General features: G+C 45.5%; 2 protein-coding genes and 2 long non-coding RNA genes across 9 annotated transcripts; 2 read left to right on the top strand and 2 right to left on the bottom strand.

Annotated features, from left to right (window-relative positions):
* Nucleotides 1–3,909: 3,909 nt before the first annotated feature.
* LOC130520373 (NACHT, LRR and PYD domains-containing protein 14-like) lies at nucleotides 3,910–8,941 on the bottom strand. The gene is made up of 6 exons (XM_057024096.1): nucleotides 8,496–8,941; nucleotides 7,404–7,580; nucleotides 7,120–7,293; nucleotides 5,118–5,291; nucleotides 4,738–4,911; nucleotides 3,910–4,454 (listed from the first exon to the last, which is right to left on the bottom strand). The coding sequence occupies exons 1-6, from the start codon at nucleotides 8,939–8,941 to the stop codon at nucleotides 4,298–4,300; spliced, it is 1,302 nt and encodes a 433-aa protein (XP_056880076.1). The 3' UTR covers nucleotides 3,910–4,297.
* LOC130520371 (protein NLRC3-like) lies at nucleotides 8,785–14,328 on the bottom strand. 6 transcript variants are annotated; one of them, XM_057024090.1, is made up of 5 exons: nucleotides 13,189–14,163; nucleotides 12,535–12,702; nucleotides 11,821–11,934; nucleotides 10,872–10,975; nucleotides 8,791–10,320 (listed from the first exon to the last, which is right to left on the bottom strand). In XM_057024090.1, the coding sequence occupies exons 1-5, from the start codon at nucleotides 13,194–13,196 to the stop codon at nucleotides 9,035–9,037; spliced, it is 1,680 nt and encodes a 559-aa protein (XP_056880070.1). In that variant the 5' UTR covers nucleotides 13,197–14,163; the 3' UTR covers nucleotides 8,791–9,034. The 6 variants fall into 6 exon arrangements, with proteins under 6 accessions (XP_056880072.1, XP_056880073.1, XP_056880070.1 ...); XM_057024091.1 differs by lacking the exon at nucleotides 13,189–14,163 and adding an exon at nucleotides 14,182–14,328 and having other exon boundaries at nucleotides 8,792–10,320; XM_057024092.1 differs by lacking the exon at nucleotides 11,821–11,934 and having other exon boundaries at nucleotides 8,785–10,320; nucleotides 13,189–14,167.
* LOC130520374 (uncharacterized) lies at nucleotides 14,313–16,956 on the top strand. The gene is made up of 3 exons (XR_008948812.1): nucleotides 14,313–14,962; nucleotides 16,152–16,244; nucleotides 16,329–16,956. It is a non-coding gene; the product is annotated as an uncharacterized LOC130520374 (long non-coding RNA).
* Nucleotides 16,957–18,751: 1,795 nt separating this feature from the next.
* LOC130520375 (uncharacterized) lies at nucleotides 18,752–19,847 on the top strand. Its single transcript, XR_008948813.1, has 3 exons — nucleotides 18,752–18,976; nucleotides 19,063–19,132; nucleotides 19,406–19,847. It is a non-coding gene; the product is annotated as an uncharacterized LOC130520375 (long non-coding RNA).
* Nucleotides 19,848–25,732: the final 5,885 nt, after the last annotated feature.

Genomic DNA, 25,732 nt, shown 5'->3' with positions numbered 1-25,732 from the left:
ATCAAAGGTTGATGCGGTGGTCTTTATTCTTACAGCCTTACAATTTAGTGATTAAACACATTCGTGGGGTGGAGAATGTTATGGCGGACGCTCTCTCCCGAGCTCCGTCCGAGTGAGCCTCGGTTGTTCTGTGTCTGTCTGTCCGCCCATGTCTTTGTTTGTCGCCCTTAAATGTGCTTTCCAGGCGCCGGATAGCTGGACGGCCGACAAGTACGCTTGGGTGAGAGACAGGCCGAATGCTTGGGGTCACGTGAGTTGCAAGTGTGAGGCTGTAATGTTTACGAGTGTGCATGAGCATGTGTGTATGAAGGTTTCTTTTGGTTAAAATATTTTCTTTTTGTTTAATGGGTTTTGGTAATTAACTCCCCCTCCTGCTATGGGCCTTTATCTTTTGGGGGGAGGTGTGACGGCCCACTAGGTGGCCTCACGTCTGGGTTTATTATTTGGGATATGGTGTCTTTGGCTGCGCCTGGTCTGGTGTTGTGCTTGGCCTGCAGATGGAGCTGTCTGGACCTGTTTGGGAGGCCACCACTCCAGGTGGGGCTCATTAACCTGATGAACCAGTGATGGCTTAAAAACCCGTGTTCAGGAGGAGATGGGGCTGATCGGGCCGAGGGTCAGCTGCTGCCGAACGAAATTGGAAACCTTGCCGAACGCGTCCACTGGAGAGTGCCAGTCCCGTTGTTAAAGCCTCGTTGGGATTACCCTCGTTGGATTCTGATTATACCCTGTTGCACCCTACTGCTTTCACCGTTACTATTGACTGTTCACTTTACTTTTCAATAAATCCCTTTTTGTTAAAAGTGCTTGGTCTCCCCGTTTATGTTGTGGTCATTCGGAGCCAAGTGGTCATGACAATGAACATGTGGTTTTTCCACTATTACACACACACACACATCAGTATCAGTGTTCCAAATCCTGTTTCTTTTTCTGCCAGCTCTTCCTCCAGCGATTACCCCACATCTTGCGCATGTCCCGCCCTGCTGAGGCAGAGCCGTACTGGGATGGAGCGTTACCGCGGCGATCCAGCTCAGTGGGCTACATTGCCTCGGCTGAGGAGTACGACAGTGTGAAGTCCCGCAGTGAGCTGATGTTTGAGAAACAGTCTGGGAGACACGGACTGGTGACCCGAGTCACACACGCTGCCAGGACGTTTCCAGAAACATTTAAACACATGAGATATAGAAGCATCAGTAGCTTCATTTGAGTTCTGAGCTTTGGTGTCTGTGTGGAGGCTGTGAAACCACAAGAAGAGGGAGGAGCCATCAGCTGTACGCAGAGATCAAGCCGGCTGTGGATGGAGCCACTACATCATTAAACACATGCGCAACAAGAACGACTACAATGAGCTCAGAGGGTTTAAACAGAGTCCTCAACCCAAAGTCTGATTTAAAAAGATCAAAAGTGGCGTAAATGTCTGGTCCTGACAGGAGAAGGATAACTGGAGCGGCATCGCTCGTACAGTAGACCGACTCTGCCTCTTCCTGGTTACCCCGGTGATGACCTTTGGCACCGTAATCATCTTTCTGAGGGGAATCTGTAACCAACCTCCTCATCTGCCCTTCAAAGGAGACCCGCATGACTCCAGAGAGGAGAACCCACGCCTGCTGTGATGCACACACACAGCCAGGGCTTTTTCCATCGCCATCGTTCTCTGGGGGAAATGTTGCATTTCTTTATCTTAATAACAACAAATCTTTAGTTTGTTCTATAGGAGCTCCATATGTTTAGTGTCAAAGACTTCTTAGATTGTGTTCATTGCTGGCACATAAAGAAAAATGCTTTGATTTTACTAAAGTGACACAAACCCATCTCAACACTGTTTTTTATATCCTCTATATTATTGTGCGTAGTCTGTGTAACTGTTGTGCTTTATTTCTGCTGGCTTCTTTTGGGATGTAAACCAGCCTGACATAATACCAGTTGAGTACTTTATTTGATGTTGCCAAAGGTTTAAAAACAGCCTGACAGAATAAGAAATTGTGAAAATTTAGAGGATGAATTATACCTGGTGGTATCTGATCTTGAATGGCAAATTTTAGAGTATTTTATAGGGAAGTGAAATAATGTTTGGACCTCTTATCAGGCAAAGAGAAAGTTGTTAAGAACTGCTCTAAAAACACCACCTCAGGGGGACTATATCCAAATCTCTCCTTTACTGATGGGACGTTGAAACGTCAATACGCGGATTCATACATTTAGAACTGGACGTTGCACCAGAACTGGAAGCGCGGACTGATACATTTTTAACAGCGGTCCTGCTTCAGCCCTCCGGGGCTTAATAACAAAATACGAAAAATACGAAAATTTTAATTTTGGAAACATTGTTGTCGGTTGTTCGACTTGCCGGCTTTCGCAAAATTGCTAAATACGCGCTAGCATGCATGTTTTAAGCTATCGTAGCGGTATGTTTTACCATGCCCGCGCCCTATAATCCGGAGCGCCTGATGTATGTGTTAAATACAAAAATAGCACCCGTAACTGAGGCTGCACCTTTTAATACGTGTGCCCTTTGGTCGCAAACATACGGTATATAGAACATAGGGCACGTTTGTGCGTGATATCACTCCGCGTCTGCGCAACGACCACAACCTCCTATCTTTAGTATTGCTGCGCCAACTGGTGGTCTTTTGGGTTGAGGATAACGGTGATCTATATGTAGCTATATGTAGCTATAGCGTCATTGGCCTCCACTCCAGCCACTCCTGGTAGTTCCTCAAAAACACTGAGTTTCTAGTGGATGCACAATCTGTGGAAGCCAACATAGAAACTTCTGAAGAGCCAAAGTTCTTGCAACAAAAATATAGTCCCCAATTAGGTTGTTTTGTTATCACGCGACCCCGTCCCCATTATCTTAAGAGAATATAAAAGAATGAGTGGAGACAGAAGAGAGAATGAGACGTTTTTGGCGCGTGTCGCTCTTGATTTTGTGTTTATTTTTGCAGTAAACTTAAAGGAGGCCTTTTCACTTTATGTTTGATTAAATTTAACTGATATTCCATTCTTGACATCTTTAAATTTACAGTATTCATGGGAGTTTTTTGGTCATTTTGCTTCTTTTTATTTCCTATTTCCCACATTTATTCATAGTTTTTATTAGATTGCAATAAATCCTATAACATTGAACAGACTGACTAAAGTCAAATGACCTGCGGTTCCCACCGATAGCCGTCATTCTGATGGGTTTTTGCTGGCTGCAGCTGAAATATTCCAATGCTCCATGTCACAGAGACAGTAAATACTAAACCCTAAAGATTCTGAAGGCATGATGTAAAATAGTAACGTATAATACAGACATTTGAAGAGACAATTAAGAGAATGTTTCCATGCTTATAAGAGTGGCCGAGGAGCCATTTAGAACTTTATAAAGAAGCATTGTGTGATACCAGGAACTAATTTAACTTCAAGGCGAAGCTGCTTCTGCTTTGTCGACCATCGACTGATCTCCTGAAAGTCCACCAGCGCTTTTTAAAAACTGAATTTTTCATCTATGGAGGGAGTAGACGGCAGATGTTTCCACAGATGCTCTTCACCAGTGGTCAGTGAGTGATGCAGCAGATGAGCGGGAGTTGACTGGCTTCAACCAGCCATGACTCAATGTCTCCAGCCCATAGTGTGGATTCTCTACGAGATCAGACAGCAGCTTCACTCCTGAATCCTCAGCTGGTTCCCACTCAGGTCCAGTTCTCTGAGATGGGAGGGATTGGACCTCAGCGCCGAGGCCAGAGAGTCACAGCTGATCTCTGATAAACTGCATTCCCTTAATCTAAATAAAGAAGGGAAACTTTATAAGGTTATAAGTGAAACCAGTATTAATCTGAAAGGTTAATCAAAGGCATGATCTGTAAATATTTAATTTAGTTACAGGTTAAAAAATGATAGTAATATGTAATTACCACAATTCCAACCTCTCAGGTTTGCACTGTTCCAAAGGAGAATCTATATTGTTCTGGCCCTCACTCTTCCCAGGTTCTCCCACCTCTTTCCCTCCCATCTCATCATGGAGATCCATCTCACCTGTGGCTCATCTTTAAAGGCACAACCTGTCTTAGATGACTTCCTGTCTCCCTCACCATCTCCCTCCTCGTTGGCTGGTGTCTACCAGGCACCCTCACCTAGTTTTGTCTAATTTTGGTTACCATCTGTCGGCTTTTTCATTGTCCTTAAATCAATTTATCATGAATAAGTGGTCCCCGTGTGGCCCTCCCTCCTGAAGGAACTGGGCACAACACACACACTCAGAAAGTGTGAGGACCCTCGGATGGAATAATGGACATTTTTGAGAATGGTGTTTACCTCAGAGTTTCCAGTCGGCAGTTTGGATCTGGAGAAAACCACAGAGCCGCTTCACTCCTGGATCCTGCGGCGGGTTCCGACCCCGGTTCCGTTTTCTGAGATGGGAGGGATTGGACCTCAGCGCCGAGGCCAGAGAGTCACAGCTGATCTCTGATAAACTGCAGCAACTCAGTGTGAATAAGGAATCATGGCAAGAAATGATCTCTTATTGGAGGAAAAGTCATGTTACACTTGTTCAAAATCATTATTTCATTTTATTTTATTATTTAATCAGGGTCCCTTGGAGTCAGGAGAGCTCTGGCCCCCCACTGATAAACTGGGATATTACAGCAACAACATAGTTAAAAAGTATCTATAAAATTGACTTCAATGGCTCATTTCAATTCATACTAAACTTCTCTTCTCCAAAAGTCAATGGAGTTTAGATAAAAGAAAGCTGACCTGAAGGTCTCCAGCTCACAGAGAGGATACTGGAGAAAACCACCGAGCAGCTTCACTGCTGGATCCTGCAGCTGGTTCTTACTCAGGTCCAGTTCTCTGAGATGGGAGGGATTGGACCTCAGCGCCGAGGCCAGAGAGCCACAGCTGATCTCTGATAACCTGCAGAGCTCTAATCTGAAAAATGCAGGATGAGGTTATACGGTGCAGGTCTGCATGTTATCTGCATCAGTACTAAACCTACGTTAGTTCTTAGTTGGGTCAGACCTGAATTCACGATATTACAAGGAATTTTTTTAATGTGGTGCATCACAGCAGTGTTGAGAACAGCCTCACTTCACCATCTTAGCAGCTGGTATATAGGTAGAAAAATGAAGACTGACCTGAGCCTCTCCAGTTTACAGTTTGGACTCTCCAGTCCAGAACAGAGCCGCTTCACTCCTGAATCCTGCAACATGTTGTGGCCCAGGTCCAGAACCCTCAGATGGGAGAGGTTGGACTTCAGAGCTGAGGCCACAGAATCACAGCTGGTCTCTGATAAACTGCAGCCACTTAGGCTAAAATAACAATTATTTTGAGAGAAGACAAATAAAAATCAACATGTACCAGAGCAAAACACAGCTTACAAGCAACAAACCTCTGGTCCTGCACCGGCTTATCTGCCGTATGTTCCTATTTTGGGTTCTTTCAGGGCAGTTGGACAAGATCTACAGCGTATGTAAAGTGTGTGTAGGTCAAAATACCTTCCAAGTTTGTGAGACCACATTTCTCAGTAGCACTCAACTCTTGTCAGGAGTTGGGACAAAGCGACCCACTCCTGATAGCTTGTGGGCGATGCTGCAGCGACCCTGCAATCCCTACACTCTCTGGTGAAACCAAATCAAAGGTTTTAGACACTGCTGGATGCTGGAAGGGTGGCTATAGTCTGGACGCATCGTTCCCCTGACTGCACATTTCTCCAACAATGATTGGCAGCTGGTGTCACTTGTTCTCCAGATGAGAGAAGGAAAGAGAGCCCCCCCACAGTGGGTTTGATTGCCCCACTGCAAGCTCAATGCTGCCAGAAAACATTGCAGGAGCATCAATTCCCCTCAGGGCATCAACAAGGAGCTCAGGAAAAGGTGCAGCTGCCACCTACTAGAGACAAGCACACTGAGCTGAGATTCAAAGCCCTCTCCTCCCAAGAGAAGAGCTTGTTTGTTGGAGGCTCTTCTGGGCGATACCTGGTGCCACAGCTCCAGCTCAGCCCGTCTCTGGAGCTGAGGTGGAGCTTAGCAAGTTTCATGGTTCTCCACCACTTCCTCTCGCTGAGGACCTTCTCAGCTGGTGGTTTCTGCTCCACCTTCCAAGTTGAGCAGGTGATACTTCTGCATTCCTGCCACCAGTGTCTCTGCAGAAAGACTCTTCTCTACTGTTTTATATTAGATTGTATAAAATTAGGATTTTTGGTTGATGTCTTAGATGTTGTTGACTAAGAGCAGGTTTTTCTTTAATAACATAGAGAGATTCGATGAGAAGAGCAAATGTATTATTTTATGAGCTACTTCCACTACTATTATATACACATACTTCCATATTGTCTTAGATTGCAGCTGCATTTATTGCATCGTTCATAGAAAGTCATATTTGTGAGGAGAAAAACTCCAATAAGGTCATTTTCTTTAATGACCATTACAACAGAAGGAGGCGATGAACAAACAGATTTATCTAAAAATGTGTGAAAACTTATGGATGGAAACCTTTTTAAAATGGTTGCATTGTGTAGAATCGGTGTAGAATCAACTTGTTGACTTCTGATTTGGACTCCAATGGAAGTGAGGTGCAACAATTGTGGATGCTGAAAGCTTCAGATCTTCATGAAGGTTTCTGTGGTTGGACTGACCTGCTGCCCCTTTAAGAGGGAGGCAGGTTTGGGCTTCTGGCTGGAATGAAGCCACCTAAGATGAGAATGACTGCAGGCTTTCGGTACCAAGGTTTAACAGGGTGCTCACTTCACACTTGGGCTTTTCTCTTTTTTGGGATGGCTTTTCTCAGTAGAGAAGGGGCATGGCACACTGCAGCAGCTTTCTTTTTGGGGTTTCTAGTTTTCCTTCTGATCTTTAAAAGACAGGAAGAACCATTTTTGATTGGTCTGAATGTTTGGGCGGTTTTGTGGCCAGCCTAAAATAAAACAAGACAAATCTACAACTGATACTTCCTTTCTAGTCATTGATGACCATCCTCACATGGGACAGATTTCCACAACCAATTTAATACTGCAAATCTGTCCTGTGTGGTCTTTTTTCTGAGAACTGTAACACTACGTTTATAACAAAGATCAAACATGGAAACATTTATTGTCTAACTAGTTACACCTGGGAAAGTACTGGATCATCTCTGACTGACCTGAGAGTCTCCAGCTTACAGAGAGGATCCTGGAGAAAACCACAGAGCAGCTTCACTGCTGGATCCTGCAGCTGGTTCCAACTCAGGTCCAGAACCCTCAGATGGGAGGGATTGGACCTCAGCGCCGAGGCCAGAGAGTCACAGCTGATCTCTGATAAACTGCAGTAAGACAGCCTGGAAAAGGAATAAATGGGGCAAATAAAAACACATTTCTAAATCTGAAAATGAAGAGAAAAGCAGAAAATGTAAAGAAATTTAGAAAAGACCAACAGAGGCCTCCTGACCTGAGCGTCTCCAGTCTGCAGTTTGGATGCATCATTGCAGAAGACAGGAACTTTACTCCAGCATCTGTCAGGCTTTGGTTCTTGCTTAAGCTCAGCTCCCGTAGATGAGAAGGGTTTGACGTCATTGCTGAGGCCACAACTTCCCAATGACTCTTTGAAAGAAAACTACCAGACAGTCTGTTGTGTATGAAACAAAAATAGTGAGTCAAACTTTGGGATTTCTAATCAACTCATCTGAGAATCGACCTCAACACAAATGTAGCTCATTTCCTGGAAACACCGTAGAGCAACAGTTTGAACGACCATCAGATCTGAAATGCAACTGAATTATTCTCAACATTTGTCTTATTTTAGAACAGCTCATAATTACTCAATATTTAAAATGATTGTAGCAAATGGTTTAAAGAAACGTGCATCTTTTTATCTGTCTATCGGCTCTTTGGATATTTTGCATTTCATCCAATTTGTACGATGGTGCGTCAAGTCTTAATTCAGCGATCCGATCGATGACATCAGAGTCTCTGGTTGCATCGATTGCCCTCAGCTTCTGTTCTATCTGCCTGTTTTCCTTCAAATCATTTTCACTGCACCTTTTGTTGCTAGTGATGAAGTTGCCACCTAACGGGTGTGGAAAGGGTCAAACAACTTTGTGGGTCACATAAAGGCTCCAAACGGAACCGCCACAAAGACCTAAAACACCCATTTAAACCAACGAGGCCGGCTGTTTTTACGTTGAACAAATGAAGCAAAATAGTCACGTGTCATTAGTTAAAATGTGTTTTTCTGTCGTTAGAATACGATGTATACAAACACACAAAAGTGATTTAATGACATGACAGTAATTTCATGATAGTCAGTTAACTTGTGGCTCCTATTATTCCTGCCTTATGTTGGTTTGTCTGGATTGACCTTTGAACTTATATCCAGCCAGTGTTGAACATTTCTGGATGAATTGTTGTTGTTTTTAATTTATGGACGCTGCAATGGAGATAAAGAATTGAAGGAATGACCACTGGAGGGGGTATTGCTACCTGACATGATCCACTCGCTTGATTTAAACGCCGATGTCCGGCCCCAGAAATCTTTACTTACTCGGCCTTCCTGCAGTTCCTCACAGCTGGAATCAGGCGACGTCGTCCCTCCTCTGAGGTGTTGTACTGCTGCAGGTTCAGCTCATCCAGAACCTCCTCTGACATCTGCAGCAGGTAGGCCAGAGCTGAACAGTGGATCACTGACAGTTCCCTCTCTGATTTCTTCTCTGACTTCAGGAACTCTTGGATCTCCTGATGGACTGACTGATCCTTCATCTCCATCAGACAGTGGAAGATGTTGATGCTTCTGTCTGGGGAGATTTCATCACTGTTCACCTCCTTCAGGTTGTTGAGGACCTTCTGGATGGTTTCTGGGTGGCTTTTCCTCTGATCCAACAGTCCACCCAAGATCCTCTGATTGGACTCCAGAGAGAGACCATGAAGGAAGCGAACAAACAAGTCCAGGTGGCCATTTTCACTTTTGAGAGATTTCATTAGTGCTCTCATGAGGAAGTCATCAAGAAATGTGGCTGGATCGTTAATGAAACAACCCAGCAAACCCGGAAAAGTCCTTTGGTTCAGAATATTTTAGGAACTGACTTATAACCGCTCTGTTTTCCTGGTGTAACAGTGGAACATGTAGACGGCAGCCAGAAACTCCTGAACGCTCAGATGAACAAAGCAGTAGACTGATTTCTGGAAGATCACACTCTCTCTCTTGAAGATCTCTGTACAAACTCCTGAGTACACCGACACCTCGGAGACGTCCAGTCCACATCGCTCCAGGTCTTCTGAGTAGAACATGATGTTTCCTTTCTCCAGATGTTCAAACGCCAGCCGACCCAACTTCAGAAGGAGTTCTTTATCAGCCTCAGTCAGTTCCTCTGGTCTCTGCTTTCCTCCATACTTCTGCTTCTTCCTATTTATCTGAACCCTCAGGAAGTGTGAGTAGAGGTCAGTCAGGGTTTTGGGCAGCTCTCCTCTCTGGTCTCTGGTCATCATGTCCTCCAGAACTATAGCAGTGATCCAGCAGAAAACTGGGATCAGACACATGATGTGGAGGCTCCTGGAGGCCTTGATGTGTGAGATGATTCTCTTGGACAGATCTTCATCACTGAACCTCCTCCTGAAGTACTCCTCCTTCTGGGAGTCAGTGAAGCCTCGTACTTCTGTGATCCTGTCAACACACGAGGGAGGAATCTGATGGGCTGCTGCAGGTCTGGAGGTGATCCAGATGAGAGCTGAGGGAAGCAGGTTCCCCTGGATGAGGTTCACCAGGAGCACGTCAACGGACGATTCTTGTGTGACATCAGAGATGACCTGGTGCTTGTTGAAACCCAGTGAAAATCTGCTTTCATCCAGGCCATCAAAGATGAACAGAAGTTTCCAGACAGTCAGATCTTCTGCTCTGATCTTCTGTAATGTTGGATGGAAAACATGAAGCAGTGAGAGAAGACTGTGCTGCTCATCTCTGATCAAGTTCAGCTCCCTCCATGAGAGCAGAAGCACCAGACTGATGTCTTGGTTCTCCAAACCTTCTGCCCAGTCCAGACTGAACTTCTGCACTGAGAAGGTTTTTCCAACGCCGGCGACACCGTTGGTCAGAACCACTCTGATGTGTCTCTGTTTCTCAGATAAGACTTTGAAGATGTCCTGGCACTTGATTGGAGTGTCCTGGATGTTCTTCTTGGAGGTTCTCTCAAGCTGTCTCACCTCATGTTGTGTGTCCACCTCCTCACTTTGTCCCTCAGTGATGTAGAGCTCAGTGTAGATCTTGTTCAGCAGGGTTCCACTTCCTGCTTCATTAGTTCCTTCAGTCACATGTTCACATCTGCTCTTCAGACTCATCTTATGACCTTCTATCACCTCCTGCAGTTCACCACCCTCTGAAACAAACAATCTTTTAAATCATTTTACAATTGTCATCTACAGCAGTAACACAGATGTCCTCAACTGGAAAATATTCTGTCATGATTGAATGATAGAAGCAACAGTCGGGTAATGACCCATCTTATTGTCAGTTTGAAATGTTATGTCTTCTTATGTACACCTATTCTTTTATTTCATTGGGTTTCAATCTAATTTAGTCTATAACAACCATTTCCATGTCTTCCAAGAGTTTGCTTGGACTAAACAGCTGGTAAAAGCTGGATGATATTTAGAAAAACACATCAAACCTTCTCCAAACAAATCATACTCAGCAGACCCATTGTCCTGTAAAGGTCACCTGCCTTCAGCTCTTTAACACTTTCCAGAACTAAATGACTAAATGTTGCTAAATACTGTCTAAGCATTTAGGAAGGTCTGAAGAGGGTCCAGGGGTTCCAGTGGAACCAAACAAGAGCTCTCTGGATCTTCTCTTGCACATTGTAAATACACAAGTTGTTCCTTTATTCCGACCCAAAAGTATCTTATAAATACAAATGTACGAGCTTACGTGAGACGCTGTTGTTCAGGTCGGCGGTCTGCAGTTCAGTTCTCCGTTTCTTTTCACCCTCGGGACAGGAGGAATCTCCAATGGAAGCAGACCGTTTCTGATACCTGTCAAAAATGGGAATAGTGGTTATACATGTCTACTGGGCGTTAGCAACGCCTAAGAAAGGCTGCGTTCACTTCTACTTTCAGTTTGCTCTGACAGTTGAAGATTGAATGAACACTGAGCAAAAAATATAAAGTTATTTACGTTCCAACAAGCTCGTTTAGTTGGAGAAAAGTGTATTTGATTTAAGTGTTTAGTGGCTTTTCCTCATTGTGAATTAATGTTCAAAATAAAAGTGCCAAATCAGGAATATAAACTCATAGAATAGAACAAAAGTTCTCCATTCATGCTCCAAATACAGTCGTCTGGTCTCTGAAACTGATCATTAAATAGCACAGAGGTCACGCGTATTCAAAAGCTTATTTCAACCATTTAGAAATGACTGATATTGTTGTCTATGGGTTTATTAGAAACAGGAGCCTTATAAATAGACTTTTTAATGAATTTTCATGACATGTGGTGGAACAGTGTGGCAGAACAAGCTGCACAGACCTGCCATGTCTTACCCATCCGTATCTAAATGGAGAGCTGTAGCACTCTGCAATGGTGGATATTGTTGGGAAACTTTAAAATATATGCCTAGGAATTTTAGTGAGATGATGTTAACCCATGTAGGAGAAATGACCAGTTAAAAACAGAAGCAATTTTCAGTTTTAAAAGATTTACCACACTAAAATTAACATGGGAGTTAATGGGAGCGAACACCTGACATGTTGGTGCACCGTTTCATTTTAAGGACCTGATGAATTTCATTTTTCACGATAGTGGAGGCTAATACCTACAAAATGATGTTTTGTATGGTTGTGAAATGTTCTAAGGCAGAGTTATGTGGTTCAGAAAACCTTACTTTAAAGGTGAGCCTTGAGGTCTGATACCAAAGTTGATAGGTTCAAGTTTGGACCAGTCGCTCTTCATGGACACACAGCTGGGCACTGTGGACTCTGCTCTGTCCTCGTCCATCCTGAGGAAACATCAGAAATAGTGATGAGACTGTGATGAAGGTAAATAATCTGTAGAGGTTGGAGTTCAATAATCCCAATTCACTGCATTTTTATCAAACAGGAACATTTCTAATCCATTCTGGATAACAACTGAATCAATAAATCAATGATGTCTCTGTATCATTTTCATGTTTTCAGAGTTTAAGCTGCTTTTTTAACTGTTCCCTGCAGTGAGAAAAGAACTGGCACCTTTTCCAGCCCCTCATCCTGCAGCTGAATGTGCTCTAAAGTTCTTTCCAGAGCAAACGTCTCTGCACTTGCAGCAACATGTTGTAGTCATGGATCCGTGAGGAGAACCGGATACAGGAAACGCCCCCACTTTGATCCCAAAACCCAACTGGTGGCCAACGGTGGTCCGGCAACGACGGGGACGCTGGTCCATCGGGCCGACAACACTGGTTTTCCACAGGCCAACATGGTGAAAGGACTGTGCACCGTTTCATTTTAAAGAGCTGATGAATTTCATTTTTCACGATAGTAGAGGCTAATACCCACAAAATGATGTTTTGTATGGTTGTGAAATGTTCTAAGGCAGAGTTATGTGGTTCAGAAAACCTTACTTTAAAGGTGAGCCTTGAGGTCCAATACAGAAGTTGTAAGGGGGGTCTTTGGACATGTCGCTCTTCAGGGACACACAGCTGGGCACTACGGACTCTGCTCTCTCTTCCTCTTCCATCACACATTCGCTCATTTTTAAATGTGAGTCTAAACGGTTAAGCAGGAACAGTCTGCTGACACAGAAAAGAAGATTAAAGAACATGATTCTCAGCATGAAGACAAGCAGAGGTCTGTCCAATGACGTATTGTCGGCTCATTCACATCAAAATCTATTATATGATGTCACCCTGTACATCATACAGGCCACATATATATTGGAAAACAGTTTTGGGACATCTTAAAAGTTTACACCATGTTAAACATAAAATAGTTGTGGAAAAAATGTTTCTCCTGGGTGTTTCAGAAGGTGCGGTGGCATTAGACGGACGCACACAAATACAAATTAAATCATTTTTTATCTGGTTATGGTTTACAAGAAAACCTAAATTCTTTCAAGATGTCAGTTCTCAACATTAAATTCAACAAATAAGATGAGAATGCATTCAAAACTAAACAGAAATACGTCATCACATCATCAAAGTGGGTCAAATGCAGCATCATCTTGTGTCATCTCAGACAGGATTCCAAGAAGAGGATCTTCATTTTCAACAACGCACCTTGACATCTCATCATGGCTCGTCTGTCAGATTACAAGCAGCTTTTTTGATCAGGCGCATCATGTTTCTCACCAACACATGATGGTGCTGGAAAAAACATCTGTAGCCTGACCTAGAGGTCAAAACTCTGCATGGCGTGCACAGCTACTAGTTGCAGCTGGTGGTTGTGGCGGAGGAGATCCCAAACATATCTAGCAAGCTTGTTTTGGAGCAGAGCTTGTCCACCACCTCTGACCCCACTCATCACAGAAGTCCCACCATATCCATGGCCAGGTGTGTTGGCAGCATTGGAGCCAGCCTCAGGAAAAAGGTGTGTCAATATCTCAGAAGTGATGATCAAGTTGCCACGACCCAACAGAAGTCAAGCAACCCAACATGCTGAATAGAATAGATGACACACAGCAAAGGGCAAAAAACACCCAATTCTGCTCAGACTAATCTGATCTGACCACATGTACAGGACCAAAAATATCAAAACACCATGGGTTTAGGTTTCGTTTCGTTTTCTTGACTGCTTCATTCAAAACAGAACACATTTCATAAATCCATAATAACAAATTCATATTCCACAAAGAACCAGTTGTTAAAACAATAAAATGGAATGCCTTGATCTCTCCCTCTTTCCATACTCTCCTTTTTTAATAAAGGATTGATTGTCCCCCTGGTGGAGGGACAAAGAGAGGAGGCTAAAACTGTCGCGTTTGTGTCCCTCTTTCCGTGGATTTTTCCACTAACTGCAAATAATATTGTTACTTATTGTGAGTATTAAAATGTGCTTCCTCAACCTCTAAAATGTTGGCTCAGGGTTAGCGGAAAACGCAGTTAGAGGAAACACGGTACAAAGTTTGATCATCCGTCACAACATTCCCGTCGACCAGCCGCAATGTGCGTCCGAAACACGCGCACGCTCATCGCGAACACGCAGCTTATTAAGCCGCATCTCGCAGCGGAACATTGATTCGAGACGACAGCAGTGAAAGAACCAAATGCTACCTGAATATTAGAGGTTTTCCATCAGGGCTCGGTCACTCAAGATGGAGCCCGAAGTTAAGAACTTTCACTTTCGCTTCTTCTTCTTCCCCTACACGTCACGTGTTCGTGGTTGGATCGCGTCATATCCAGCACAGGCGCCTCTCTTCAGAACAATTTGGTCCACGTTTTAACTGAAATACTGGGAAACAACTGGAGTTCGTCTGACAGATGTTCGTTTTTGGGTGCGGAATCAAACTGGGTCAACTTTTTGATCTATAGGATCCCCTCTGGTTCAAAGTGTCCCCTATAGGATATTGGCAGTACTGACCTTTTGGGGGCTGCACACACCTCTTAATGGTGACGGCACCAACGGAGCTGATCCAGTTGTCATCAGCTGGCCAGTCTGACTCCAGCTCATTAGGGGAAATTTGCTGATCTGGAGGAGAAGCTTTCAAAACTTGACAGGCTGGGGGGGAATGACTGTAATTTTGGAATCAGCGTGCCAATTTGATTTTTAATCAGAATAATTTAAACAGGATATTTTCAAATTGTTCCCCAGTGTCCCCAGTGGAGCTGCCAACTGAATATGGTGACCTGCTCCTACACACAGAAATCCGATGGCTCAGCAGGGGACGGATTCTGCTTCCTTTTTTGTCCCTTTTGAGTGAAATAAAAGAGTTCATGCAGTCCAGAGGGGAAGACGCCGCGCTGCTGGAGGACACTGGCTGGACACTGGACCTTGCATTTTTAACGGACATTACTGGGAAACGGAACAGTTTGAACTGGGAGCTGCAAGGCAAAGGTGAGACTGTTGCTGAGAGGATCAGTGCTGTAAATGCATCTAAGCCAAGATGAACATTTTCTCTGTGCATTTCCAGACAAAAGGTGCTGCACTTCCCCTCTGTGCAGATGGTGCTGAGACAACGCTTCTGCATGTGAGGCTTTGGACTAAAGCGCAGAAAAGTGCTCTCAGCTCATAAAAAGACTTGGGCAAGAGTTTGAGAACAGGTTTTGTGACCTGGATCAGCTTGAGCCATGTGTGTCCTTCATTTCTAACCCTTCCATGAACGTGGACATATCATGCATTGCTCAGCAGTTCAGTGCAACCTTCAGCCTGGATGCTGCACAGATGCAAATTGAAATTGAAACATTGTGAAATGAGCTGCAGCTCAAAGCCTCTCAGGCTGCACCAAACTTTTGGTGCCTTGTTGACACAGAAAAGTACAGTGGTGTATGGAGCTCCAGCTTATGTCATTAGAATCTACATGATTCAGTTTATTCATGCTTTTAGTGCTCTTTTGACTGAATTTTACCAGGTAAAAATGTACCTTTTCTGCCCCCAATACAAGAGTTCCTCTGTGTTCTAAGAATTTAAAGAAATGCATTTAAAAACCCTAAAACGAGGCCATTTCCTACAAAAGCCTGGTTTGACCAGTAAGTCTGGCTCATTTACAGTTATTGATGAGCTCTTTTTCTGTGATATCTGCCATTTAAGTCCTAAAAAGCTGTTTAAGGATCGTTTTCCTTCCACTTCTCAATCACCGTGTCCAACTTCACAGGATTTAAACTTAACAGAAAATATAAGGACTCATCAACTTTATTTATACCCAAAATTACATAATTTTCATTACATAAACTTCCTCATGCAAATATTTCAACAGTATGATATTAAAATATTAGAATTACACAAATGTAATTTAACTTATGCCAAAATGTACATGTAAAAATGTTTTGATCCTCAGTCACATAACACAAAGCAGATCAACACATAAGGAAACACAGTAAAGTTTCAAATTTTAAAAAATATCAAATCTAAATGTGGCGGGGTGGGGAGAGGTGTATCGGTCGACGACAACGCCACCTGGGGAATTTCACCCCAGGAATTAACCGGGAATCGGGCACACGCAGATAAGGTTCTATTCCCGAGGCAGAGACGGGATTGAGGGTTAAGCACTACGAAAACTTACACTAAAACGCTGGTTATATTCAAGGTTCCGGTAGCGGCTCCCGAGAGGACGACCGCCGTGATGGATGCAGCACCTCAGCCCTGGTGGCCCACAGCAACATCAGAAGCACAACCGAAGGTAATCCATTAAAAACAAGCTCAAGTTTGAGTATTCAGTGACTATATATCGGCTGCCGGATACAATCGTGTGTTTTCTTATTAGGTGACATACGAGGGATGGCACAAAATGTGGGAGTCTGCTCCCAATGGGCTCCCACAGGCTGACGTTGCATGGCTGAAAGAGGATGAAACCAATGAACTCTTCCAGAGGGCTGTGTTGGGATTTCTGGTTTGTGTCTGTCTTTGGCCTGCAGGGTGTGGTGTTGAGCACAATTGGGCGCACCTGTAGGCAATTTACATCTTGCTGTCTATTAAGCAGGTTGTGCCTGCCTGTCAGGGCCGGGGTGTTGGTTCGTGTAGGGAGTGGTTTGTTGGTCTAGTGTGGGAGCTTGGTTGGGTTCCTTGGTGTTGGCTCCTGTTCCTGTTGTCCTGGAGGACTGCTCCTGCTCCCCTTGCAGTATAGGAGGACTGCCTCTGCCCTCAGTGTCTCGGGGCACGTTCGTGTTGCGCCGGACTCCCGAGTCCTCGCCGGTCCAGGAGGACTGCAGCGTGTTGAGGACTCACCGGTGTTCCGAGTTCCCGGCAGTCCAGGGGGACTGCGTCTGGTTTGGGGACTCGCCGATGGACCTGGGACGGGCGGACGCTGCCTCCCGATCCCCATGCGGTCCAGGAGGACTGTTTCTGTTAATGTGTGCTCCCCTTCCCTGTAAATAAAGCCTTTGACCTCTCCACCACTGTGTCCTGGCCTGCGTTCGGGTCCGCTACCACCATGTATCATAACAGGCTGCATCCTTTCAGGACAAACATGGAAAGATGAAGTGGAGGAAGGTCCTGAAGGATGACAGGATGTGGTTTCAGCCTGTGGTTTCAGGCATACTGTCCAAACAGCAAAAAGTCATCATCAGGGACCAAAGACAGCATCATCACTGTTTTTCTTGCACGACAAATGTTATTCCTCAACTACAGCAAGCAACAACAGGCCTATCTTCCCTTTATTTATCTTCCCTCCGCCATCTTTTCAACTTCTCGAGGCAGAAATCAGGACACATGTGGAGCATCTAATGTCATGGTGGCTCCTGGCATGCGGCTGTGCGGCCTTACAGAAGTAAAGGCATGCACAGAATAGATACACAGGCTTCAGATACTACAGTGGGCAATATTCCTTAAAGCTCGAGAGGTGAAGCCTGCATTTGCCACCAAGGTCATTGCATGCTGCACCATTCTGCACAATGTGTGCTTGTGGAATGGTGACAGCATGGAACCCTCAGAAGAGGCACTTGGGTCAGATGACATTGGTCAAATGCAGCCAGACCTGCAATGTGGAGAGCAAATTCGGAGCAGACTGACTGCTGCCCTGTCAGCACCAACCCACCTCCCACCAGCTCTCTATGAACATGATTACATTTAGGACTGGTCTTTATAATCCAGAATTTTGGAGCTTGACGTCTGTTCAACCTGGCTGCCATCATAAAGTCTTTTTTTCTGGCAGGTTCCATTTAATTTGAATATTTTTTGGGTTCCATTTTTGTAAATAGGTATTTCAAAATCATAATAGGATAAATGCAACTTGTTTATATATATGCAAGTGTGTGTTTTTGTAAATAGTTTTGGTTTCAAAATCAAAAATTGTACCAATTAAATTTAAACTTTGAATAAAGCATTTGTTATCAACCATATGATGCCAAGAAAGCAAATTAATACATTCTTTTTTACATTTTGTCTACCAGTTTCTCTAAGAGATTTAAAAGTCTCTCCTCCCTGGCTTCCTCTCGTGTCGCCCTTTCCTCGGCCCTCTCCAGCAGCTCCAGGACCCTATCGCACCGCTGGCGCTGGCGTGGTGCTGGCCCTGGTTCCTCCTCCTCTGTCTCTGACTCTCCATCAGGTCTATCTGGGACTGAATGTGAGGAGCCTGACTCAGAAATGAATGGCTCTTCCCCCAGGCTGAGGCAATGAGGCATGGGGGCTGAATCGAGGGCCTGCCACCTATTGCCTGATCCATGAGAGGGAACTATTTCCACTTGTCAGCAGTGACCTCCCCAGATTCAGTGCCAGATCCTGTTGGTGGTCTCCGAAGCTCCTACAAACAGGGAATAAGCAAATAATTCAAACAGTAATGCTACATTTGCTATAACTATTAGTCCGTCACATTTAGACCAAATTTAAAACAATTATTACAAACCTTGTAGGTTTTTTTAAGGTTCTCCCATGTTTTTGCTGCTCGTGCTTGAGTCAGCATTCCATTCAGGCCAATTTTACAGTGGCCGAGAGGTGCAAAACAATTTTACAAGTGGATGAAACAGATTTACAAATGACGAAACACTTTTACAAGCGGCTGAAACAAATTTACAAATGACGAAACACTTTTACAAGCGGCTGAAACAAATTTACAAGTAACATTTTCTACCGGAAAGGGAATTACCGACCCTTGGTACGGTTGGGCCAATGGATGCGTTCCGTCGGTACAGTTGGTAATACCCTTTCCGTAAGAAAAAGCAGCCGGCACAAAACAAATTTACAAGTTACTTTTCTGACGGAAAGGGTATTACCATCATTTGAATCGAAAGCGGGTAAGGACTTCATCGTGACGCAGGATGGACGACATGCAAGTGGCCTTTTGCCCGTTTTGTGGCAAACATTTGAGCAGATTGACGCCGGTTTGTGGTTGGTCTTTGGCGTTTTTAAATGCCGCAGCACAGACTGAAGAACCAGCCGTACCGGGGACGTCTCAACAGCCTGTTAATGCTAAGCAAAGTGTAGCATGGCCGTCACTATCTGAAGTACGTACAACGTGAATCAGCTGTACCATTGGTTAGCGGTGGCTAACTTTCTAACTGAAGAAAAGAAGGACATTGTGGCAGACTACGTCCGATGGTATGTTATTGACCGCAACTCATCTGTAATTGACAGGTAAGTTAAATTCTCATTTGTTTTTTGTCGTTCCACCCCAAAAAAATGAAATTTGCTTGAAATGTCTCATGGCATGTATATCTATGGTGTTACAACTGCTAGCCTATGATGTCTGTCTCTCCATTCTCTGCCTTATGCTAATCTATAAATACTCAATATAACAAATGTAACCTTATAAAATATATAAACTTAAGATAATACAATTTAGATAGTTTAATTGGTTGTTGCTGTTGGCACTACACAGCAGTGAAAGTGTTTGTGTTCACGTTGTAGATTCAAAGATGGCCTTTCAGCCCTTCAGTTTCTGACAGCACTACAGCAACACCCTTCTTTGCTGACCCCAGTTCTCTGCCACTCTGAAAAGCGACTCGCTGGCTTTGACATTGAAAGACTCTTTACACCTGACGTCAGCCCTGCAGGGAGCAACAGGAGACAAAAAGAAAGTGTAATCTTGGCGTACTGGGCAGACTATCTCCTTGGCTGTGAAGGTTTGTTTTGTTTTTTGTTATAACTACCATGTACTGTATATCTACCTGAACATTTTTTCTTTGCAGAAGGCGAGGCTGCTGTGTCTGTGAAAGACGTTTTTGTTACGAGCAGTTGTATCAGGACCCGAAAGCAGGCAGAACACAGTGGCGTATCGTTTTCCAAGAAGCTTTATTAAAGTTTATAGAACGTTGAGCAACTCATAAAGGGCGTGGAGACCACGACTCAGTTCTTCATCAAAACAGGCAATGTAAACTTACGACAAAAATCCCGAGCGCGGGGTCAAAAGCAGTCCACGAAGGATAAAGACAAACAATAATCCGATAACCGGGTTCAAAAGTTATCCACGAAGAAAAAGTCTCACGATAGTCCAGGAGGGTATAGCCGGGGTATTCCGAAACAGACAAGACACGCCAACGCTGGCCACCCGTGAGAACAGTCCATAAATAGGTGGCTTGATTACCGATCATCTGCAGGTGCACCAGTCCCCGGCACCACCTGCGGCTGAGGCATGGCTCCACCACGCCCCCCGCAGGAGAAACCCTGCAAAAGAGTTCCCAAAAACTGGGAACCAGACAGTTTTGATGTTTGCCACAGGGCTGACATCACTTCCTCCTTCTGGGTTGGAACCGTTGCCAAAAATTGAGTTCCTGGATGGCTCTCCATTCCCAATGTCAAATACTTGTTCTAACTTGTTGAAATTACCACTCCTGGATTCCTACAGTGTGTTCAAGGCACAAATGGACTTTGGAATTCAGAACACAGATTTGGCTTTTTATGAGCCATATTGGACTCAAAAAATGTTTATTGTTCTGCTGTTATGCCGTTGTCATTGGTGCACCTAAAGGTGCAGTTCCAAGTGTTTTGATGTTAAAGTAAGAGGCCGTTAAGTGATGTTAAAGATGTGTTTTGTTGCAAAGTAAGAGGCTTTGTTTTTTGTTTTTGTATTGGGGGGGGGGGGGGGGGGGGGGTCATCATTCTGAAACTGTGTTCTGTTCATGAAACAGTAGTTCACGATTTTATCTATTAAAAAAAAAGGAAATCCATGCTCATTACTACGCATTATGTTTATTCATATTTCCCACTTTAAAATAATGCTGTGGGTGGGTGACAAATTAAGACACTTTGTGTACAAGTTACACCTTTATAATGTCTTTTCAATCATAGCTGAGTAATTTCTTTTAGTTTCAGATACAGCTCAGTTGCAGACGGCCAGTACTCTGCCTTCTGTAACTGATTGCTCTGCATGGCCAAGTCCAGGTACTCCTGCATGTTTGCATCCCCACATGGAGCTCTTGTCAGGGGAGCCTCAGGAAAAGCATCCAGTTGAGTCTGTTCAATTTGAAATCCACAGTCTCTGGAGTCAACCTATGTTACACAGAAGATATTATTATATTTATTTGAAAAACAAAATTACTGCAGACAATCTACCATCAAATATTACCGGTGTGGTAAGTAGTAGAGCTCATTGGGCACCCCTCCTGGACATGATGCTGTTTTGGAGGGCTGGATCCTGTGGCTGTACCACAATCAGGATGTTGTTGTCATTAGCACTCACGGTTACAGCTGCAGCTGGCAGGAGTTTAAATGTGGAAAAATGAGCATTTTGTTAGCGGATGCTCTGCAGGAGAAGCTACGTTTCAGCGGCCCTGCGTGTTCCATCAGTCAGGGACATTTGAATCGATGCTTTTTCAGCTCCCCACAATCAAGAGTTTGCACAGGGATGTTTCTATTTCTAGGTGCTCCTGGGAGGCGCCATGTGCTCAATAATGTGAATTGTAAAAGGGTGACAAGCAATTTTTTTGGCTTCAAAGACTTGGCAACGCCTCAGTGGAATTTAAATGACTTTAAATTCCACAGGTTGCATTTATGGACTGCTGCGCAGAGAATGAAGGAATATTCTGCCATCAAGAGGGTCATTTTTCCAATATCATATTATATGACCACATCCATCGTGCTACATGTTTGAAGAACACTGAGCTGGTTGCATGGTCTCCGGATGGTTCATGCCTGAGCTGAATGTTTTTATGGTTTTCAGGTGGCGGGGAAGCGTTCTTGGCGTCTCCTCTCCTCTGGAGGTGTCGCGTGGGAGGGGGGGCGGTCGACCATCCCTTGCTTTCCTATCACCCTCCTCCGGGTTGTGAACATATTGCCGCTGGTGGGCCGCCAGGGTCGGGGCGGCGCAGCTCTGCCCTCGTTCTGCTGAGAGACGCAGCTGGCCCGGCCGGCGTTCGCACAGCCCGAGCCGCACAATCAATCAAGTCGGAATTCATTAATTTCCTACGGAGGTGAGCAGCCAGGGAAGGCAAGCGCGCCAGCCAAGAAACATCTGGACACGGCGCCGCTCCACGTGGCCGCGGGCTTGGGCGAGGAGGCCGTTCCAGCGTCCCCTCCGTTATTATTCATCATCCTTCGGCCTGCCAAGAGCGCGCGGATCAGAAGTTTGTTGTTGGGTTTTCCTCATGATGGAACAAACATCCCAGCAGGACCCAGGCTAACTTAGCGCTAAGCCTTGTCGGTCAGCGAGGGCAGCTGCTGTGCGCTTCACGTCTTTGAAATTGTTGTGACGTCCTGGCGGAGTCTGAGCTCCTCACAGGCGCCGCAGCCTTTATGAAAACACACAAATATCGTTCCTGTTTTGTTGGTCATTCCGACAAATCCACGTGTGTGTAGAGCTGTCGGAGGGACGCTGATGTTTGGAGGCCCCCCTCCGATGATACAAATCTCCTTTGTATCATCACGCAACTCCCTCCCGCTGGCGTTGCCGGGCTAAATGTTCAAAGGTAGCAGAACGCAGCGACGGGGGGGAAATATTAAACTTGCACCGCAAACTTCAAAGCCACTTCAAAAGCTTCTTCATGCTTCAGCGCCTAATCCTCAAAGTGCTACCCGGGATTGCACTGATAGCAACTCCATGTCTAGCAGGTACAAACATCCTCGTCACCGCCGCTGAGGTGTGGGGCGCAGAGAAAGGAAGAGATGAAAACAGAAAACAAATTGAGTCCAAGTCTCGTCCTTTCCCTGCGTCAAACACAAAAGCCCCCGACGGAACGTCCGGTAATTCCCGACGCCACCGGGGCGATGGAGCGGTCACTGCGGGCAGCAGGCAGACAAGGAGGCAAGGTTCAGAATTTCTGCTCAGCCTGAAGGTTCCGACTCCTCCCCCTCGACTCAAATATGGACAGATTACGTGGAATTGGGTGTGTTTTGTTCTGTCACTGGATGAGGAGCTTCGGAAGTGCCGACTTGCTGTTGCTTTAGCCGCGAGAGCAGAAAAACGCCGTTTCCTTCTGGATTAATGTGACCTTTTGAAGACAGAAGATGCAATTCTGGCAAATATGAGTTTCACCCCTCTTCACTCCGCAGGTGTCCGGGAGATTTGGATTCACTGAGTCGGGAGTTCAGCGAGCAGACGTGTTATGTTGATGGCACTCAGCAAGCTCGCCGTCTGGCAGGAGGAGCAGACGTGGGCAGACCGTCAACACAATCAGACCGACTGAGGGGAAAATCTCCAATGAAACATCCGAGGGGACTCAAACTTGACCAGGAGGGTGCAACTAGCTGCACACAGGTGCACCACATTAGGGCAGGGCAGCCGCAGACCACAGACAGGAAGTTCAAGCCAATAAAAGACACAGACAACAACTACAACACAACAAAAACATGAGATAGAGACGAAAGAAAGCATGAACTGCCTCATATACCCGACGTGCCAACGTGTAACTAAGTACAAACACGTAGAAACGTCTGAATCCTGGGCAAGTCACGACCCCTCGCCACCAAAATGGGATCATTCCTGCCATCGGATTAAATAATTCCCTCCAGGGACGCCTGCAGCTCTCCCACCTTCACCCGAGTCATTTTCAGAGGAGATTTGATTTGATTTTTTTATAACTTTAAATGAATTTCAAGTACTTTCCACACCGACTGAATGCAAACGTGGGGCCGGTTGGACAGACAGCTGTGGGACCCGGCAGCGTTTACGTGAGGAGATACGAGTAGTGACGAGAAGATCCTGGACCCCGGACTGGTGGGGACACCGAGGCAGCTCAGCGGGGGATGGCAGATTAAATCTGATATAGAAATATATACAGTATTGATAGAGTGCAGAGCTCAAGGATTTAATGTCTCTGGCTCATTGAACATTAATGACATGGCAGAAACCTGCACTCAGACACTGAGCCGCGCTTGTATCCCCCCTCGCGCTCTGAGAGGTTAATGCAACTTTTATTACAGATGCCGTCTTCAGCTGTATGTGTCCCGCACAGGCAAACAGAGCTGATAAATATTAAATCCGGAGACCTGAGCTGGCAGAGACGTGGAAACTCTCCGGGTGTTTGCGCTCGCCACAGTCCACCATTCAAGAATAATCAATGCGCTTTACAACCCGTTTGGTTCTATAGATCAGAGGGACGTAGCGTGGACAAAAGATGTGGAGTCAAATATACTAACGCGGCCGGCTGGGTGTTTGATTCCATTGATCCTTCGCTATTTAAAATGCACGTATAAGAGTAGCCTCATGCCGTGAAGGGCCTCTCACAGCGAAGGGCACAGCTCCCAAAGATCAGAGGAGACCTAACGGGGCCCGTGTTTGATGGGCTGCATCTCAATAACCTGCAGGTCCCGCGAGAGCCGCAGCAGCGCAACTACAGAGCGCAGCAAGCGTCTTATATTCTCGCCGACGCACGCTATGAATTTCAAAGCGGGGCCAGCGCGTCATGCAGAACAAGCAGAGATGCACACGAACAACAGGGTCTCAGACGGAGGCAGGCGACACCGTCTCCAGCGGTATTAATCGTCCGGCTGCATGTGGTGGCATTAAAAATGGCTACCGCCCTCTCTGCCTGTAAGTAGACGGTTCATTCCCCCCCTTTCTATTCCTCTTTAATTGCACGGTGCTCCGCAGCAGCAGACTGGTGTTGGATTTAAAAAGTCTCAATATTTGCCAACAGCCGCACGCTTTAAGAATTTACCCCGCGTGTGAATAATTCAGAATGAAGAGGGGCGCAGAAGAAAAGATCGTTCCTCTACGTTTCTGCAGCGACATCACAGTTGTAGAGGGTGTTAGCGGGCGCTAACCAGAGCCAGCACAGCTCACTTCCCTCCCGCCGCTGATGCTAGCTGCAGATTCTTAAAGAGTTTCCCCGTTGAAGCTTAAGGGATCCCTCCAGGGCCGGCCGGGGCGAAGGGCCTGTCATCCTGCCTTATGAAGTGCAGCAGCTTCTTTCTTCTCCTCGCCCTGCCATATTTATTCAGCAGGTCTGCGGCCGTGCAGGCTTCAGAAAAACGAGAGTGGATGGTTTGTGAAAAGGGAGGCAGCCGCGGTGAATATGCACTCGCCAAATCAACGCCCAGGACGCACCCTGCGGAGGTCAAGGTGAACCCGAACGGGATCCGCGTGAAGCACAGGGAAGCACTCGCTGCTCCTTCCTGTCGCGCCCGCCGTGCCAAAGGTTCCCTGTTTATCTGTGAGAGGGGACAGCGAGCACGAGTAATACCCCACGTGCACCCCCACGTGCACGCGTGCGTGGGGCGGCGTTCTGCGTCTCTTCCGAGTTCAAGCGGCCTCTCTTGCTGCCCGTACGCTCGCGCCTCCTTATTTAGATTAACAAACGTAATAAATCCATCATTCAATCCGCATCCATTGTGGAATTGATCCACTTCAATTCCAGGAAGTGCTCTTTGTTGTAAACACAGCATTATTTATCAGGAAGCCAAAGTGTCGTGGCTCATTAAGGACAGCTAAATGGGATTTGGAGTAAATATGGGGCATGGATAGCGCGATTTACATCGGCTTATTTATTTGTGATCCCGCTATTATGGAAAGCATGGTAGCAATCTCATCATCATTCATTCTGTAATTAACTCCCTCTTTCTTTATCTGCTGGGAAAGAACGTCTTAATTGCCCAAACCAGAGCGCCGCCCCTCCCCCACCCCTGCAGCTTGATGGAGGAGGTGCTACAGCTTCATTTAATGTTCAGTCATTAAAGAACCTTTACTGTGGAACCCTAAACTGCTCTTCAAACAACACCAGGAATAACATCTGGGCCCAAACACCGGTCGGGGACGTTTATAGCCGCGTTACTGGGTCAAATAAATCACGCTAACGCCAA

This window comes from Takifugu flavidus, unplaced genomic scaffold (assembly GCF_003711565.1).
Source record: "Takifugu flavidus isolate HTHZ2018 unplaced genomic scaffold, ASM371156v2 ctg359, whole genome shotgun sequence".
Lineage (NCBI taxonomy): Eukaryota > Metazoa > Chordata > Actinopteri > Tetraodontiformes > Tetraodontidae > Takifugu > Takifugu flavidus.
This window is presented reverse-complemented; position numbering and strand designations above follow the sequence as displayed.